This window comes from Anopheles funestus, chromosome X, assembly GCF_943734845.2.
Source record: "Anopheles funestus chromosome X, idAnoFuneDA-416_04, whole genome shotgun sequence".
NCBI classification, from domain to species: domain Eukaryota; kingdom Metazoa; phylum Arthropoda; class Insecta; order Diptera; family Culicidae; genus Anopheles; species Anopheles funestus.
Window position 1 is genome coordinate 16,339,564 of NC_064597.1, and position 20,150 is coordinate 16,359,713.

Consider the following 20,150-nt stretch of genomic DNA (forward strand, 5'->3'; position numbering starts at 1 on the left):
AAGATTAATGAGATACTTTGGAACAGCTCTTAGCAATTATTATATATCTCTGGTTTAAAGCTTACCACACGGCAGAAACATTAAATCCATGGATGCTTATTCACGCGCCCAATAATGGTTTGTTTGAAACGCTTAATTATCATTCAAAGTGCATTTGTAATTTGATTGCCTACCCATCAGGCGTTATGCTGTAGAAATGTAATGACTTTTTTTTTCAAAAAATCAACCCAAACGACAAGGAGCTTTTTCACAAACACATATATAAAAAAACAGTTTTCCAGACGGATTTTTATAATAGATGCGTTTCTCATATACAGACCATGCCAATAAACCAAACGCTTCTAAATCAGCGCAAAAGTGGTGTAATGCGTTGTTTATTTCTATTTAGCACACGCAACCAAAGAAGTGTTTTGCCATGTTTCTGTACTGGTACGGGTCATTTCCCTCCCTGCCCTTTGTTCGCAATTCTCACAGTATTGTACCCTCTAGGTAAGCGGATTACATCCTATCCCGTACCGTATTGAAAGTTCCGCAACATATCAATCGATCGAATCGATAAAACAAGATCACAAATCTCCCGTCCCGTTTCGGACAGTTGTGCGGAAGGGAAAGGCAGAATGAACGGACAGAATGAAAAAGGTCACTTCCGGTGAAATGACCCAATGAAAATGAGGGGAAACAAAACTGCACCTCCTGGTACTCGGGATCGTTTCGAAACCGCAATTTCTTTCCCTTTTTTTGTTGAATATTTGACCATTTTCATTCAAAATATTTTCACTGCCATTTACCACCGTTGCATGTGTATTTCTTTCACCTTGGCCAAACAACCAAACACCGAGGATCGTTTTGAAAAATAAAACCCCGACTAACAGACGAAACGCAAAAACGGAATTAGTTTGAATTTTTCATGTTTCGCACCATTTTTATTATTTCATTATCATTACTGGGATTTTGTTTTTCTCCCCCCTTCCTCGCCCGCTCGCATCCACCTTCCTCGTTGTCCCGTAAAGGACTGTGGATGCAAAATATAGATTTATACTGTATGTATTGCGTACACGGCCGTACATCCACGTGCACGCATATTTATGTACTCATACTTCGAAGGGTGTGTGTGTGTTTTTTTAATGTACGCTATGTTTTTTTTATCCACATTAAACTAAATTAAATATAAATTACATTGTATCAAAAAACCATGCAAAAGTTTGTTGTTTGACAGTGTTTTGCATTTTTTGGATGTGTTGTTTCGAGTTTTTTTTGCATCTCTCTCACTTCTTTCATACACACAAACACAACTCTCTTTCTAGCTCGACTGTTTTCCTTCTCATTTCGTTATCATTCACACACCAACACTATTTATTCATTTACACACTTTCGTAATGCGATTTCCTCTTCCCACCATTTTGTGTGTTCGCATCTTGTCAATGGTTATACTACTTGTTTTTTTAGTGTATTGCAATCATTTCACTTTTTTTTCCTTTCCGTTCTGTGAGCTAGCTTTAGGTTAGTATCTGTGTTACCGTTTCAATTTTTGTTTTCATTTGTTTCTTCATTTCTATGTAATGGCTTTGTAAAATTTGAGGTAAAAACTTCTTTCCATGAGGTTCTATTGTACGGTGTTCGTGTTTTGTTTTTCACTCGTTCGTATTTTGAAGGTGCGTTTGTTGTTTATCTTTCGTGCCTCGTTTCCGCTTAAAAAATATATCTATTGCTGCTTCTTGGTTTAGCTAATTTTCTTTTCGTTTTTCTTTTTCTTTTTACATAACATTTTCCTACAAGTTGACTGTTTTTTTTGTGTTTGGTTTTTTTTTCTTTGCTCTCTCACTCCCTCCCTTGCTTGCTTTTTATTAGCACACTATGATATCCTGTCTGTTCTTACCTACACTGCTAGTGTTAAAAAAAATTCAATACACGTTTCACTATTTCCACCCCTCTCTCACACTTTTCATTCCCCGTTTTCTAACGGTTTAATCAACGTTTCCAACTTTCTTCTTTAGTTGCCTGTTTTTTATATGCAGATTCCCTTCCCGGTCGCAATTTGCGGAAGCCTTTCGGGTGGATAGGAGATTGTGAATTGATCATCAACGTGACCATCGATAGGAGATTGCTTTCAATTTGAGGTTAAGATTTCTCGCTTTTTTATGCTTCTTCTTCTTTTTTTTTCTTTAACTATCAAAACACAAATCTATTACATCTAGATCATGCCGTACTATCTCACTCATTCGCATCTGCACACACACGCACGCGGTCGCACTTACGTTCGTTCGGCCACACTCGCATTCACGCTTCTCACTATCTCTCCATCTCTCTGTCGACACGCACGGTCAACTTCAAGCTCGTGTGTTTCGTGTGTTTGTGGTTGAGTTTGATTTGTAACTTCTTCTTTTGTTTTACGATGCTCGGATGTGATGTGCCGCAGAAGAAAAAGGATGATTAATGGCGCAAAAGGATAAGCACGAGGAAGAGAACTCACGAACGATTTGACGTTTAATAACGCTTGTAAAGTGACGTTTACTAATCATATTCGAACGCTCGAAACTGTACAGTTCGGTGGGTGGGTAAAGCATAGTATCGGAAGTATATGCGTTTCAGATCATCTCCATTTCATTGGAAACTGTTACTGGAATCGTGGAAATCGAGCTTTCCATAAACGCGCCCAGAAGCGGGAAAATATTGAACGTAATCTAGCGCGCACATTTAAAAGAGCACGTAGACATGTTGACGAACATCTCACCATTAACCCACAATACTTTGCTCAACGTTCCGCGTTCAAAAGAGGGAGTATGATCGGGACCACAAATATGTAACAAATCGCGAACGCCCTGTTTGGGGCATTCAGCCATTCGACAAAACGTGTTTGATGATCGTATGTTTTTCTGCGGTTAGTTGCTGCACGCTAAACGGATGCAACACAGTGCAACTGCAAACATTAACCTCATCTGTACGACCACTTTTCTCCAAGTGTACTGTGACTCTCATTGGGGATATCGAAAAGGGTGGTTCCCGATTTGAAGGGTGCGCGCAGAAACGAAGTGGGTCATATTGCGCTATTATTGCCATTGCTCCTACTCACCCACTAGTCACTATTCTCGACACTGCATTGCATCAACCGTTCCCAGATGGTGCGGTAGCAGGTGCTGTAGTTGAGGTTATGTTTCACACTAGGTTTTATGGTTCTGGTTTTTGCGAGCAAGCTGTCAAAATGGAAATACGATGGAAGTTCCATCGTTACAGCGTTACAGCGTTGCCCATCCTCTTCCTTCGTTGCTTCCTTGCTGTTTGCTGCCGTAATTTTCCCGCTCTATTGTTTACATGTTACAGCTTTTTGTTGTTGTTGCCTGTTTTCATTTATCCATTGCCTGGGCTCACTTTTCCACTTTTCTTTGCCCATGTTTTGTTTTGTGTTCCTGCAGTGTTTTGTGTTTTTGTTTTTGATCAGTTTTGTTTAGTAGTTCCTTTCGCAAAGCACTGTTTGCAATTTCATTTCGGTAGAAAAAGGCACACATCTGTTTTTGAGATACATCATTAGCTCTATAATATACATATGCTTTAGTGTTAATATTTATCTATACCTCAAATACTACCTCGCAGGCGCTGCTCCGCTATCGTGTCTGCTTGAATTGTTTTTTTTTGCTTTTGCTGTTCACATTTCTACTTCTAGTGCTCCATCAGCCACTGTTTTCCTTTAACGCATAGATCGCATTGTTTTCCCTTTCTTTTTTTCTTGCGAGTTCGATAATTGATCCACTTCATATCAAAACTCCCTATTATAGCTTTGCACTCACTCACACATTCATCCACGCATACGTCATACTCATCCCACTATTAGTGCTGCTCGTTAATTACATACACACACACACATACTAACGTATCTACTTTATCGTGTACTAATTCCATCCATCCCCACTTTCAACTGTCAGTTTCACTTACTTCATCTGTTTGTCACACTATCAATATGTTTTTTGAATATATATATGTATGTATATATATAAATATAAATCTATTCATATATATATTTCTATACGTATGCATTTATATAAATCCTTGTACCACATCTTCATTCGTTTTCTGCTTTCTAGACATCTCTACCATCCTTCCAACCGTCCCTTGTACGAGTCCTTTCTAGCTACCCTGCGTCCCTTTACGGTTCAACCATTGCGAGCTGTCAAACTCCAGTACGGAGATGAGAGAAGAAAACAAAACAAAAAAACAACAGCCTACATAGTGTGAGGCTGCTCTAAGGTAGTGGTATTTATTGCTTTACATTATCGTCCACCATTTCACTGTGCTGGACGTACTGATTTTGTTGTTGTTGTTGTTGTTGTTGTTGTTGTACCTCTCGTTTCCGCTATTCGGCTACTAGCAGTGACAGTAGCTGTGATAATTGGTGGTTTTATAGCAGTAGTGTTAGTCACAGCATTGTGTGGCTATTGGTGCAAATTGTTTGTAATGGTAGTAATCGTTAGCGTTTAGTGTGCTTAGTACTCGTTACACTACAATCTATTGTTGTTGTTCTTTTTCTTCTTCTCATCCATCACCTTTTGCGTACCATTTCTGTTATACGCTAGTAGTTGCACTGCTTTCCCTAACACGGTTTAACTCTTCTGCTTTCTACACTTTTATATTTTCTCTTTTTTGTCGCAAAATATGCGCTTAAAACGTGTGCCCCGTTTCAACACGACTTCAGTTTGCTAAATGATATTCTGTGGTTGTTGTACTTTTGTGATACACAAGTTGCTCCACCATACTATACTTGTTTGGCTCGTTCGTTTCTTTTACTCCACCCGCAAAACCTATTTTACAATGGATGTTTGCTAGTGGTTTTCTGTTTAAAGTTTTATATGTTTTTGCACTCTAGTTGCGTTTCGCTTCATAAGGTTCGCCAGTTACACATTTTGAGGTCACGGTTTGGTTTTGTTTTTTTTTTCATCATCATTCTGCTTTCGCGCTACACACTGGTAAACTGTTTCCATTTTGCAAACGTTTCTGCTGCTGCCCTCCGTTTCAACAGCGCACTACCGATCGTGTTTGTGGGTGAATGCGTGTTTAGTAAATATTGTACCATTCTCAACGGATCCAGCCATCATCTTGCTGACATTGTACACCCAAATACGTTTTGCCGGTAGATACTGTCTGCATGTGTGCAGAAATCAAAACTACAACAACAAAAAAACACCGAAAGAAAGTGGGTTACAAATGGCCGCAGTGTAAGTGTAAAACCGAAAAACCAAAAACTGGATAACAACCGTTTGAGTTTCAGTTTGTTTCGGTACACGATCGGACATTGGGCAAGCGTGCTTTTTTTTCAAAGTGGCCCTCATTGCCTTTTCCCGGCGTGCAGCAGGAAGGAAAAGGTATTTAAAAAAAACAAACGTCGGCTATATACAAGCGGTACACGCCGTTTGCCGTTTTGCTGTCGAAATTCATAAGATTGCTGAATGATAACGATTGATTTTGCTTCTAAACACACAACAGCGTCGTCTGCCATTCTCATCGTACCTCACAAGCTCGCTCACCCTGTCGAGTGTATTTGTTCCACAGTGCGTTTTGTACTTTAGTTTTCCATTGTTTTGTTTGTTTTATGTTCGCCTGCAGCAGCCAATCTTGCCGCCGGGATTTCGATTCATGTCGCTGCAAACTTTGCTGCATCATTTTATTTCTAGTCAACTGCCAACCTCTGCTCTTTGCTCGATTCTGACACTATTTTAAATTTTGCTTCAGGAAGGTTATGTTTGGAGAAAGCAGAACGAAAAAGAAATGTTTCATGATTGTTTCAGATAGTACAAATAGTGAGAGACATATCCTACGAATTTGGAGATTGTCATACGGCGAGGAAAAATGGGCTGTAATTGGTAGCATAAAACATTGCTGTTTCGTATATAGTTTGGTGCCGTGACCAGGACATTCGGGCAGATACCACATTTAGCGTAAAACACTTTGTTCTATTGCCAGATCATTACTGTACATCTCGTTCGAAAGTTACATAGACAATCACACCAATATAATCATGTACCAATTTGTTAACAAAAAAAACACCTTTGTAAACGAACAATTCAACTGAAAAAAACCTTAGGAGTAAGTTAGCGCATGTTAAATTAAGCAGTTTGGTATATCTAATCGATAAACTTAGCAAACTAGTGTTAGCATATTAGCACGTGTTGACCACACATGTGTCACATGGGTTTCGATATGGAGTCGCTGCTAGGACATTTCCGTATGCTATGGTGTGGCGGGGGAAAGGAGCAGAAGGTTGGGTTAGCGGGGGTTGGTTTCAGTTGGTGGATTGCTGTGTCGCCTTCAATGCTCCTCGGACGCACGGGTGTAGAAAGGAACCTATAAGCCGGAAGCACTGGCCAGCCCACCGTGGTGCATGCCGCCACTCTGCAGGTACATGTAGTAGTTGTACGAGTTGGGTGACTGCGGTGACACGGACTCCTGCATCTGATGATGATGGTGATGGTGGTGGTGCTGGTGCATCGCAACCGCCGCATTACCGGCGGCGGCAGCGGCAGCTGCGGCGGCCGCCGCTGCAGCAGCTGCTGCCGATGCGGACGCCGAACCGGACGTAGTCGTACCGTTCATCGAACCTGGACCACCGCCCATCAGCTGGCCACCGACGGTGGTGGGCGGTGGGGTCGTGTGGCACTGGGAGGTGGGCGTGCCGCCGTTACGCAGTGCCGCGACCGTCGCCTGATGGTGCACGTTCGCCAGAATATCGGTGACGGAGTGGGAGGAGGGCCAGGGACAGTGGGCGTGCGGGCTGCGGATCGGTGTCGCACCGGTTGGTGGTGAGGGGCTGCCACCGCACGACATTTCCGACTTGAGCGAACCGGCCGTGTACGGGTAGGAGGGATAGATGGAGTTGTAAAGGTGAGCAGGTGCGTGAGGTGTATGCGCACCGCCCCCACCCGTACCGGCGTGCGAATGGTGCGGGTGATGGTGATGGTGGTGGGCCAGATTGCCGAGCTTGTTGCGCAGGATGCGCGAGATGGAGCTAACGCTCGGCACGTTGTTCTTGTCGCAGACACCATCGGACAGTAGACGGTCCCGTATTTCCCAGGCAAAGATGCCCGGATCCTTCTGCTTCAGCTCGCGGATGTACGTGACGACCTTCGGTGTGGTGACGCGTGGTTTCGAGCCACCGATCGCACCCGGCAGTATCGAGCCAGTTTCGTGATAGCGTGCTAGTATCTTCGACACACAGCCGTGACTTACGCGCAATTGACGGGATATGTCACACGGTCGGATACCAAGCCGTGCCAGCTCCACGATTCGCATACGCGTACTGTTAGGTAGTGGCCGCCCGTTCACAAACACGCCACCAAGCTGGTTCACTTCACCGTACTGCTGTGCCTGATTTTCTATTTTACGTGCATGAAAAGAAAGAGAGAGAAAGAGAAAAAAATGAGTTTAAAGTTGAAATAGGATGCCCAGTTCGTGCCCGGAAGTGCCCCTTTTTCATACACGCTGTACAAAGATCGGGGTCACTCGCTAGCAGTACACTAGATCCCGAAACGATTTTGCTCCAATTTCCACGGAAAAGACACCCGAAGCCTTTCACAGTATGCAACACTAGCATAATTCCATCCGGGCGACTAACCCTGTCCGGTACCAACGCCGACAGTAACTGGACACCAACACCGACGCGTCAGTGCGTCTCGGGAAACGGGCGATGAACCGTACCGGCCATAAATCAATTTCCCTAATGAACGTACGTCGGCGGAAAATGTAAATGCGCTGCGCCCGCTTAGCAATCGCCGACGGTGTCGGTGTTCGTGCGTAGTAAGATCAAAGTCACAACCAGTCGGCGTCGAGTGACAGCGGCGTTTGGCGCTGGTGCGTACTTGCATGCCGTCTCTAGTATGAGATGCTTATGCCCGAAGAACGAATGGGAACTTATTGCTAGCACGTTCAACGAGACACTGGTAAGCTGGGCTCGTGAGATAACTTCCAAGATGAACATCACAAAATAACCTTGAATGACGGTTTCGCGAAATAGTATTGACGATATGTTTTATGTACCAAATTTTGTATGCACATAAGTAAAATACTTCATCAATTTCATGTCCTGTTGAAAAATTATCTAAATATTCGATCGCGAAATAATTTCAAAAGTTCTGCATAATATACCGTAAACCCTGTATTTCAAGTTCCAAACTATTATTCTCCCGTGCGGGGGCCCGGTGGTATAAGTGATAAGCGCCGTCGGTCCACACAGCAGGACTGGGGATCAAATCCCATCCGGACCGTCTCCCCATATGGACTGACTATCCTGCAACGTGGTAAAATAAGTCTTGATACGGCCAGGCCGTTCTAACCAAGTAAAAAAAAAATATTCGATCGCGAAATAGTGTCAAAATTTCTGCTTCACCCTTCAAGCACTTGAACCCTCCTTCAAACGCTTGAAATACCGGCCAAAATACCGTTAACCCTGTATTTCAAGTGCTTGATAAGGTCTTAACAAGAACTACTCCAAATAACTCTGCAGCTTATATAAAAATATGTATACAAAGCATTGAACAGGAATTTTAAAAATTTATCGTCCGAAAAAAAAACTATTTTATTAGCTTTTATTAAGGGAAAAAATGTTAATTCCCTTTTTTTAGAACAATTCGATATTCAAAATCACATTTTAATCAAAGAACGCTTTCGTAGTTAAAAATAAATAAAATATGAGCCTCTATATTTATAATAACCAGATAAGAACATAATTGCGTTTAAAACAATATTTTAAAGTGTATATAAATTTTAATTTGTTTATTAAATTTATTATCTCACAAACAAAAAAATCTCGTTTGTAAAATAATTTCCGTTCACCGTATTTATTTAAAACTTAGTGCCACTTTATTTGTCAGCGCGGAACGGAGCACCAAGGTACCAGTGTGCAGTAGTGCCCATCGCTAGTTATTGGTTGATCGTGTGCGATGATTTCAATCAAATTTAGGTAACCGTCGTGCTTGGGTGACGCCTTTACTGCGTGTGCGTGGTGTGGGATTTTGGTAATCCTGTTGGGCAAATCTTAGTTTTAATGTGTTGTGAAGATATTTAGTGCAGCGATAAGAAGTGAATCGAACAATATGAAGAGTGATAATTAGTGATAGCATAGTGGATAAATGCAGTGGACGGACTAACACATAAGGGTACGAAAAACAACTATCTTTATGGTTTCTAACTATCCTAACAAATGGTGCTGATTCTTTCTTCTGTTCGTGGTGCAGTACGTTTGCATGCTTGTATCTTTGGAAGTAGAAAGGATGCTTGCTTTACAGCACAAAAGACACAACTCGTGACGTTTTAATGAAGCGCGTAAGTAGCAAACCGAATTATCATGATATGGCTCAAGAGTCAAACGGGCCGAATAATTGGTGGGCTTGGTGTGGAAAGGGCCGGTTTTGATTTGTAATGATGGACGAAAAAAAAGCCGCAAGATGCAATTCACGCAAGTGTCGGGACTCGATATCTTTTTTTTACACTCTTTAGCTGCATAGTTCAGTAAAATTATTTTACTACCCGACATACGGAATAAAAATTGCGTTTTTTGTTTTTGTTTCTGTGTGCCCTTCCAAGTAATTCTGCGAATGCACGGGGCAAAAGCGAAGCCGATTCGATGAATAGAAATTTTCCTCGAAAAGGGAAAGGGTGCGAACGAGAAGTGTGTAAAAGCAGTGCGCATCGTTTGCAATAGTGTGTATCTCTTTTGTCGCCCTACGGGTGACGGTATACGTGCATTGCTGTCACCGTACGGTCTCGCTTCCGCTTGTAGCGTGTGCGGGCCGCTGTGGTAATGTTTTAATTCTTTTTTTTATTTTCAAACCTTTTTCGGGGAAAAGTGTGTTCCGTCCCTTTTCGGCCGCATTCGCTACACAATGTGTGCGATCGTTTTATCTCACCTTTAGCGCGAATGTATCTGTTTTCATGCACCCCAGGTATAGCTGCGTTCTCTTTCTGTTAAAGCGAGGTTGAATGTCACGTGGTGTGTGTATATTTATATGATAAAGAAAGAGAGCATGGGCATGGTGCGATCCTACTCGAATGAATTAAGGCGGTTAGAAAATTACGACGAATTTTGTCTGGAGCATATCAGAAGCGATATGATAAACTTTCGCATTGGAGCCTTTGTGCTTATTTTGTTTCCTTTTTTTTTAAATTTCCTTTTACGGAGCTGAGGAAAGGAATGATATAAATTTCGTGAAGTTCTATGTTTTTTTTGAAATGCTGGTCGTAGGAAACATGGAAAATTTTTATTTCAAATGAAGCACAGGGTTTCGGGACGCAGCTTCAAAATGGCGTTCCCCTGTGTGACGGTGTGCCGGAAGGTTAGAAAAGCAACCGCACAAAACGTTTTGAAAATCATGCATTTGAACAAACACAGTTACGAGGTGAAGCATAACCATATTTAAAAAAAAATCCAACCCAAAACAATAAGCCTCGCTGCAAAAAAAATATATATATCGGCCTGTATTGTACGACCGTATCCTGCGAACCACGGAAGAGACAGCTCGGGATGAGCAAAAAGGCCCCAGAGATAGAGAGCGAGACGTGAGCGAGATGGATATTGTTACGGTTGAACGGAGCGCATCAAATCCGCAAGAGGCGCGCGATGAGATATACCATTTTACCATTTTCACCATTTACCGTGTTTTTGCCCTCGAGGGGTTATTCCCCGTACACGGCAAACCACGATTGGAAGTCAGCGAGAAAACCCCTCTGGTTACAAGGGAGAAAAAGAAGCTGTACACGCCAAGGATAACGCTGTGCGTCTCATCCTGCAACTGACAGACGGATCCTCTTCATCTAACATCTGGCATCGGAGCCAGGGGTGCGGAAATGAATGCAATCACAACAACAACAAAAAAAGGAAGTAGAAAGAAAACCTACCCCCCACCTCTCTCCTCTTCTCCTCCCTTCCCTTCTTATCATTATATTCATGCTTTCATGATCGAACGTGTGCGATCTGTCAGGAATGAGGCGAAACGCATTTCGGCATGCGGTTTTAACCATCACTGCGCGTACATCATAGGCACTATCACCCATATAATTTTTTTTCTCACTGCTACTGCTTCTTCTCTTCGGTGGCGAGATGCGTTTATGTCGCCGAAAGCATTGGTGGAACATGCGATGCGCTCGAAGGATTTTTGCGCCGCTTTGGTTGAGTTCGCGTCTGTGACCTTCTGCGTTTTCACCTTCACCGGAAGATAGCGATGAGAAGACCCTTTTCTTTTTTTTTATAACTCGGAACATTCCACGACAAAAAACACGGAGCACACGGGGAAATTGGAATGGAAAATAAATGCGTAGCTTTGTTGCGAATGTTTGTAAGCGGAACATTTTGTTTTCCTTTACTGTTTCAACAAGCGGAATTATTTTTTTGGCAACGTTGGTTAATTGAGTAAATTTTAAGTAATTTAAGTAAAAAGCTTACACATTTTACAGTAGCTATAGATTGATGGATAAAATTATTATTCCTAAATCGACATCGTTGATAATAGGACGCGTCGCAAGCAGTCAAAGAAATTTAATTATTTAGTCTTTCGATCGCTTAACAAATGATGGAATAGTGTTGATAACAACCCACCAGATGGTTATCTGGTGTAATTGTAGCAATACATTTTGTGTTCCTTTTACGGAGTGCGGATTGCATAAATCCAAGCGCATTCTGTTTGACAGTTAAATTGTTTTTTGTTTGTTTTTAATTCCATAAGTATTCAAAGCATTAACTCAGTTGGTACGCGCTTCGTTTCTTGCAAAAAAAAAAATGGACAAATCATATAAATTCTTCAACCTCATCAATCGTACTGTTTTGCTGTTTTTTTTATTCACCGTATGTGTGCACACTAAAATGTCAAAATTTTACCCAGATTTGTACCACATTGTTTAGGGGTCGTGTTAGTGTTCCATCACCATCTGTATCTCATTTTCAACATCGAACTTGAACTTTGTCTTGCACACGAGAAAAAAAAGGGTGTACGGGCATTTCTCATGCAAAATATATTCAAACGAAACCGACCTTCTTGCGGGTGGGAGGTGTAAAAAAAAACGGGAAGGTCAAAGGAGGAGTTCGCGCCCATCTGCCAACAACGTGTGTGCGCTGGGGATATCTTCCAGCACTCGAAACACCGCCAAAAATCGCTATCAACGTGCGCGCGTTTCATGAACCAAAAAAAAGGAAACAAATGATAGCAAAATGTGACACAAAATTGTCCAACTCCTGCCCCGCTTCTTAACTTTTTTTTATTTCAAATCTATGCGGTCGCATTAGCCTTACTTCAGCCGGAACAATGACAAACGCGAGAAATGACTTTCGTACATATTCTTGGAAGTGTGGTGACTGACTGACAGACTTGTTTTTTTTATGCTCTCTCGTTAGTTTTCACTATTTCTGTCGCTGGAAGGAAGACCCGTCAAAACCCCGGGATGAAAAAAAACCTATTGAAACAGGTCGCGGTACCATTTGATGTTTGGTTTTGAGGAAAAGCGGAAGCAAAAGGCTAAGAAAAATGCGCCCCATATAATGAAACAAATATATTTACTAGAAGAAAAAAAAAACCCTACTGTGAACATGATCGTAACTCAAGTTTAACAGTGCGTATCGAAGGATCGCCATTTAAAACAGAAGAAGCCAATGAAGAAGATTGGAAGAAACAAGGGGAGAGGTGAATCAAATTTGGATGTTGAATTTAGAAAAACTCCCCACTCTCCATTTTGTTCCAATTTCCCAAAATGCAGTCTGCAAAAGGCCTTGTGGGGATCCAGTGGGAAATAAAATCTCATTCTCTTTTGTGTTGTTTTTTTTTAAATGTTCGATAAAAAATCTCGAAAAGGACAAAAAAACGAAATACTGTACCGGATCAATCTGTGCTGTTAATTTGCCGACAGAATAGCGGTCTTACAGGCCGAAAGGATCGCTTATTGGGATCACCATCGTGTCTTTGCATCAAATCAAAGGGAATCAAAGAGCGTCCGTTTTCCATTTCACCTTCCTTTGCCCTCACGTTGAATGTGGGACGCACGTTTCGCGCATGTTGTCGCAAGGTATTACGCGAGCTGTAACAACAATTTCCTACTTAATTAGTTTTCCTTTCTTTCTTCGCATTTTTTTTTATTGTAAGGCAAGCAAAAGCAACAACACGAGGAAAAAAATATGTATATCCGGAAAAGGAAAAACAAGATCCGGTATTACATCTAGTTGAAGAAATGTTTACCGCGGAAAGGGGAAACGATGTGTTTATTTAGTCTCCGGGTTTTTTTTCCTTCTCTTTTCTCGTCCTGATTGCCAATGTTGTTGACGTTTGCAGTTTCTGTAGTTTTTTTTTTATTTGATAGTGTAATCCTCCGTATTTGTGTGTGTGCGTGTTGAGTTGACAATGATTGACATGAGGATTTGGATTATCGACGAGAGGATTATCGATAAAAACAGTATTACGCACGACATTGCGGAGATTTAGGCGTGTCTGGCTTAAGGATTTCTTTGGGTGTTTGTGTGTGTGCGTGCAATTAACATTAATCTCAAAAGGTTTTATTGACTAATTCGAATTGATTTTATTTCAGGATTGTTTATTCTCTAAAGGTAAACTTATTTTTTTATCAATCAACTAAAATTCTTACTAGTAACAATATATTTTTTTATCTCATTTTCTTTGTCTAAAATTTTTAGATAAATCTTTATAGTCCTGAATAAAGGATATACCCCATTAGAAGTCTTCTTACACCTGAATGCGATTCCTTCCTACGAAACCAATGCGAAAAAGAAGAACAACGAAAATTGGTGGACCGTTTTTTTGTGCTTTTGCTCCAATTACACCACGCAACCCGAACGATTCCGGAAATTGACGATTGTTGTGCGCCGCCGGGTCGAACACAACGCACTGATTTTTTTTCGTTTTTGGCGCACGCGTCTTTTATTGAATAATTTGCGGTTGACTTCGGGTGTCTCCGAGCATAGGCATACAAAAGAAACAACAAAAAAAACCGCAAAACATTTCATCGCCTACGGGTATCCAACTTCGTTGTGTGCAGGAAGAAACGGAACTCCTTTCTACGCAACAAATGCCCGGGGAGAGAGTTTGTAAATGGTTTTGTGTGTGAATCCTTTTTTCGTCTCGGTTTCCCTTTCGAGGGTTTTAAACTAGTTTTTCCCTTCCCTGAACCACGCACACATTGTGTGCGATAGTTGGAACATTTTGTTTTTCTCTTTTGTAAAATTTTGTCATTACGTGTGTGGTGCGGCGAACCCTTCTCTCCCGGCCCCGGCTATCCTTTTTCCGGGTATCCGTTTTGTGTGATGCTGGTTGGATCAAGGGCGGTTTTTGCGATTTGTAACTCACTTTGATTTTCAAGGGATTTCTTTTTTTTGGACCGCAGGGTATATAATCACCACACAAACCAGCACCATTCTCATGGGGTGGAAATTGATGGGTTTGATTTAAAGGCAAAATTTCCCGCGTTGAAAATGTTAAATCTGGAGACAATCATAATGATTGCAGAGGGAGGGAAAAAAACGAACGAAAGGAAATATTCCTATTTCGCCGAGTTTGATCGTCTAATTGGCTTACCTCGTTACACCACTGTCCCACATGGGGTACCCCTTTTTTAAATGTGCGCTATTTTAGCTGGGTGTGAGGCGCCTAATTGCGTTGCACGATGAGCCACGCCCCACCCCCGTTTAAATTGTCCCGTGTATATGGGCTACAAATGAAGGATTGCGCTTTTCTTTCTTCGCAAAGCGCCGCCAAAAATGCCATTGTTGTTGGCCTCCGGGTTTTGCCTTTTTGTACATTGTGGAAAAAAGGGAACAGCCGGACGAAAATTTGCAGCGAGTAAGGTGAGGAAAACTGTGCAGAAGGGGGACGGAAGGCTGAGGTAGTTGATAATAGATGAAGGTATAACCTCAAAAAGAGTAATCAATCCCGAAAGGGCGTAATGAGTGCGGCTAAGTTAGAAAGGAAAAAGGAAATTCAATCTCAAACGCGCTCACCAAATGAACAATGCCTAGCTGTTACGCTTATCGTTAAACGTTACCACCCTGATCGGGCATGTACTTTTGCCACATCCTTATTGCACTTTTTTTGTTATTGTTGGCCAAAGCCAGGTTTTGATTTTCGGTTTTTTTTTATATTCCAACTCGGTGCACGCACAGAATGATTTTGCCTTCTGATGTCAGGTGTCGTTACGGTCAGAATAAAATGTAAAAAAAAATAGCCGCAGTGTAAAAGGAACAAACGAATAATACTAATGGGATAAAAGAGGAGGGATCATTTAGAAAAAAAGTGCGCGAACCCGAGAGGTGTGAGGATTTCTTTTTTGGCTGAGCGCCCCTGAATGGTATGCACACCGCCAAGCAATACCGCATTTATAATTTAACCATTTAATTGCATTCGAATCCAGATCCTGATTATCGAACCATGAACACAATCTTTGCCAGCACGGCGGTAGGAGAATCTAACCAAATTAAGCTGAATGGGTAAATTAAAAGAAAGAAAAAGACGAAAGGAAAAAAAACCCATACACACACGCGCGCTCAATCAGCAGACGGACGCAGTTTTATTCATTTTGCAAAACGGATTGATAATGAGAAGAAAAAAACGGGGGGGGGGGGGGGGGGGGGTTTCTTTTCTCGTTTCTTGTTAAATACTGCTGGGCCCCTTCAGGGCATTTTTTTTCATTTTGTTTCGTTTGCTTGTTGAACGCTGATTGAGCTGAATTCAATGCAGTTCAACCGCAACGAAATGATGTTCTGGGCATGTATGGGTGTGTAATGAATGAACCACCGCATATCCTTACGGTGAAGCATTTTATTCGACGTTTTTTTTTTGCTGTTGTCACATTTCGGTTTTTCGTGACACTTCCCACCCCGCCCGGTGATAGTGATGATTCAAAAGAGAAACAAAAAACCTTAACATCGAGGACGATGGAAAACGCACACTAAGTGAGTTTTAAAGTTGGTGAGGGTGGGGTTTTTGGGGATAGGAGGAGGATATCATTTAGCAATCAAGCCCGCGCGACAATGAACGGATGTACGAGCTCTGGAACCGATTCAATTCGTATAGCCCAGATTTCTCACATTATCTGCTCATGATGAGGAGAAGATGGATAAAATGATAGAGCCGGATACATATATGATATATCTGATGCGAAATGTCAAACATACCATACTGAAGACATCGCATCGCCGTTTGCGGTTTGTGCTAGAAGGTGTAATATAGGACGTCGACTGCAGTAGCGCATCGTGTGTATAGACTGTGCGCCAAATCTTTGCCCTCCTCTGTCTACGGTTGTCTAGAGCCGGGTGTCACCGTAGTTCCCGGGGTCCCCGGCATATGAGTAACACAGTAGCGTCGATTGTTTAGCCGGTGGATTGCCAGTGTCTGGTCTGCTGGTCGCGGCTCGCTGCATTTGCGCTCGGCGAGAAGTGCATCAGGGCCATTTAATCTATATGCTTCTCTGCCTCCCCCCCCCATTCCCCCGTTTCCCTTCCACCCCCATGTTCCCATACTTGTACGTACGGGATGATGGGAGCGTTTTTGGTATTGGATGGCGGCGCCACTGCTGACCGACGTACGCAAGCATGCAACACATATGTGTTATGACTGTTCTTCCTGGAACTGTAGTGCAGCTGCTTTCTTGGTGTGGCCTTCCTTTCCGAGTAGGGTACCATTCAGGTACTGTCTTTATTTTTTCTTTGATACGATGATACGATTTTTTTTTTGAATTTTATTTTAATTTCTAGCTTTTAAAGGGAGACTACAACTCTGTCATTTTGTATCTCACAAGTGTTAATTTCAACGTTTTCCACCATCAACAATTATATATTGATTAAAATCTATTATTTTAAATGCTCTACTTGGAAAATCATGACCTAAGAAATTGGCGACGTTACTGTTCGAGATGGTGACAAAGGACGCAGAAATTCAGGTATTTCAAGAATATTTCCAATACATTACTCCAATACATTAATTTTTTTTTAATTTTCTTTTAGATTTATGGACATAAACAAAATACCTGCAGTTTAATCTGCAACACACGCGAGTCATTTAAAGGCGTGAAATGTTCATTTTTGTCTTGGTTGGTGAATAGATTAGAGAGTCACGAAACGGATGTGCAATGGAAATGGCTACTTCCCAAAGATGAAAGAAACCGATCGAGATTCACTTCCGTTTCAACAAGGCATAACACATCAAAAGATACACAATCACGGGTGGTCCATACCATACCGGTCCCGATGGTGTGACAATTTTAATGAGCCCAAGATGTGTGTATGCTTTTCTTTAACCCTAGCAAGATGAACGGTTTGTTTCCCGATCGAACTTTACGCGTTGCACCTAAATTGTGATTATGGAAAACGTTAACAAGACGTCAGCAGGTTAACCTTACGCCATCCACTACCGACCTTTCGCTCTTTCTCTCTGTCTCTTTATTTTCTTTTCGTCTTAATGCGCACTGAAACTCATTAGCGGTAAAGTATTTACCGTAGCGTAGAGCACAGCATAAGAAAAGGATGAGAAGATGGTGTAGGTGGGCGAGAACCAACACCTTCAGAAACAATGTTACCTCCTCTAGCTCTCTCTCTCTCTCTCTCTCTCTCGTCGATCTTCTCTTTCGAAGAAGCGATTTACCATCTGGAATGTGCCGTCCTTGACATATTCCACACCATCCACTGTTAAAGGTGATTTGTGATGAACGGTGCATAAATATAGGCGCGCACACACTGCTTTCCCTGTATTTTTCCTTTTTTCGTCGCCCGGAAGAGCGGGTTAAGTAGCGCGACCTTTCTCTGATGGCAAACGCGTGCCACGGCCATAATTAATGGCTCATCAATGTTGTTACGATGTTTTTGGGGCCCCACAGAGAAGCGGTGGGATGGGGTGGGGGGAGAGGAAACGATTGTTCATTTCCTTTCGAATAGTGTTGGCATTTGACAGCGCACAAGAGGCATTGGCTTCCACCGGTGGTAAAAGGTACAAAAGGTCATTCAATTTCTCTTTCGGGGGTGATTTTTTGTTTCCCCCCGGTTTTTTCGCTGACAGCTCGCGGTAAAGTAATTAACTTCAGTTTTGAATTTGAGGGAAAGTTCACTTCAACCTTTCCCCCTCCCACTCATTGTTTTCAGGGGCAAATGGGGAGAAGAAAGGTGTTCGTTACGGAATAGTTGAAATATTTCTCTCGTTACACTCTTTTACTCGGTTTACCTCTTATTAGATGGGGAAATGTGTGTATGCGCATTAAAGCGTTTGTTCCCTTTTTCTAAGTCAAAACATAATTTTTCCTTCTCCCGGTTTTTGAGCAAAGGTGTAAGAAAGGATAAACATCAATCGCATCTGAAAAATGAATGATAGATGTGGTTCATTTTATCTTTCTCTCTCTCTCTCTCTCTCTCTCTCTCTCTATCTTTCTCTCGTTTAGTAGAAATAAAAACCACCTTTCCACGTTTTCTTGGAAAATTCGTTTTCCGACAGTTACAATCAAATTCTACTACTACACTGTACTGTGCCCGAATATCTCCGGGGTAGGTGCAAACACGAAAGAAAATCCATTTCGTCTTCCTTCCTCTCCTCCTCTGCCCCATCTCACTCTGGAAAACGTGCGCTGGCATGCGCACACCACCGTGAAGAAAATCATCAAAATACGACAACCAGAGGGGGATGCGATGTTTCACACAAACACACAAATCTCTCCCACACAAGAGACACAGTCGTCGAAACCAACCCCCCGGAGGTAGCCATTTTCTTTTTATCGATCCCCCCACCCCGTCCGTATGGTGTTGTTTTCCTTTTGCCCTCTTTGTATCGCATGTCCCTAGGCAGCGTATTTTGTTTTGTGCCCTGACAGAGATGAAGGAAAATCTTTCCCAACACAAACTCCCATTTTCTTTTCCTACCGGAAGGTATGGTTTGTTTTCTTTTTTCCTTTTTTTTATTTCTTCTTTTTGATGGTGTTTGTGCTGTGTACATCGCTCCAACAACAAATCATCCAATCCTTGTTCGTCCAACCGTGGCATATTCCGTTCCTTCCTTATTTTTCCTCCCGCAATTTCAATATCCTCTTCCACCTACTTGTTTTTCTACATGGTTTTCCGCTGTTTTTTCGGTGCTTTCTAAATACATGTAGCAAAGTTTTTCATCCGAGTCCAGCAAATTGTGTTACCCGGGCACGGATTCTTTTTGTAACAATCGTGAATTTAATAATTTTTGCTCGCGTTTTTGTTGTTGTTCTGATTCTTACGTTGGTGCTCTGTGCGTGTTTTTCGAGCTTGTTACAGATACATCCAACAGCTGCAATAAAGCAGCAACACATAACACACGGTTGCATCAAGAGCAAAACTAAAAAAAAACACTCGCACAAAGCGAGCGAACCAGATCCTTCCATCCCGGAGTGGACGATTCCGGCGGGAATTTTCCGCGCTATCGTCGGCTCTTCTAGTGTGTGAGTGTTGCTTGGGGTTTTTAACTGTGCCTTTCGCTTTAGTTGCTTTATTTTTGTTCGATTCTCGGGATAGAGAATCGGTTTATTTTAATCCTTGTTTTGTTTTAGGACGAAGCGCCCTTATCCGCCTATCATCGTCCATGGACTCGATCCCGACTGTTGTGGAAATGAAAGGAAAAGCTCCCCGCAGTGCGCGCCATTCGTTTAATCGAATGCAGATTCCGTGAAGGTGTACGGGCGGTGTGAATATAATCAAATCGAAATAAAAGTACGCACCCTTCGTCCTGTTCCGCTGCGTTCCTCCCCATTCCCACCCCTAGTTTAAACGGGTGGGGAAAATACCTTTCTTTCCCTAAAGGAAGGGATCCAGGGATGGATGAGCATAAAGGTAGAAAAGGATGATGTATGTATGATATGTTTATGCGCCAGAAAGGGAATGGAAAAAGAACAAAAAATGATAAACTCGTAACAGGGAAATAACATTATGTGATGGAAAATCGATGTGACCCAAAACGAAGGAGAGATAAAGAGAGCACTATCAAAATTCACATGGTATCAAAATAAAATTCGCCAGTAATAGGACTTCCATAGAAGGCACACACAAATCCCACCCAATAAACAAAAACTGAAGCTAGGGCAAGAAATGTAGCAACATGGTAAAAAAATAAGCCAGCTACCCCTTTTCTCTGATACCATCGCACCCCTTTTTTAAAGGGTTGTCCCCCCACCGAACA

General features: G+C 42.1%; 1 protein-coding gene across 1 annotated transcript in view; it reads right to left on the reverse strand.

Annotated features, from left to right (window-relative positions):
- Positions 1-895: 895 nt before the first annotated feature.
- The window catches only part of LOC125764965 (paired box protein Pax-1-like), a 67,630-nt gene continuing 48,375 nt past the window's right edge, over positions 896-20,150 (reverse strand). Inside the window, exon 2 of the mRNA XM_049429738.1 lies at positions 896-7,358. Within this exon, the coding sequence (XP_049285695.1) occupies positions 6,331-7,358 (1,028 nt within the window). The 3' untranslated portion in view covers positions 896-6,330. The remainder of the gene's footprint in view (positions 7,359-20,150) is intronic.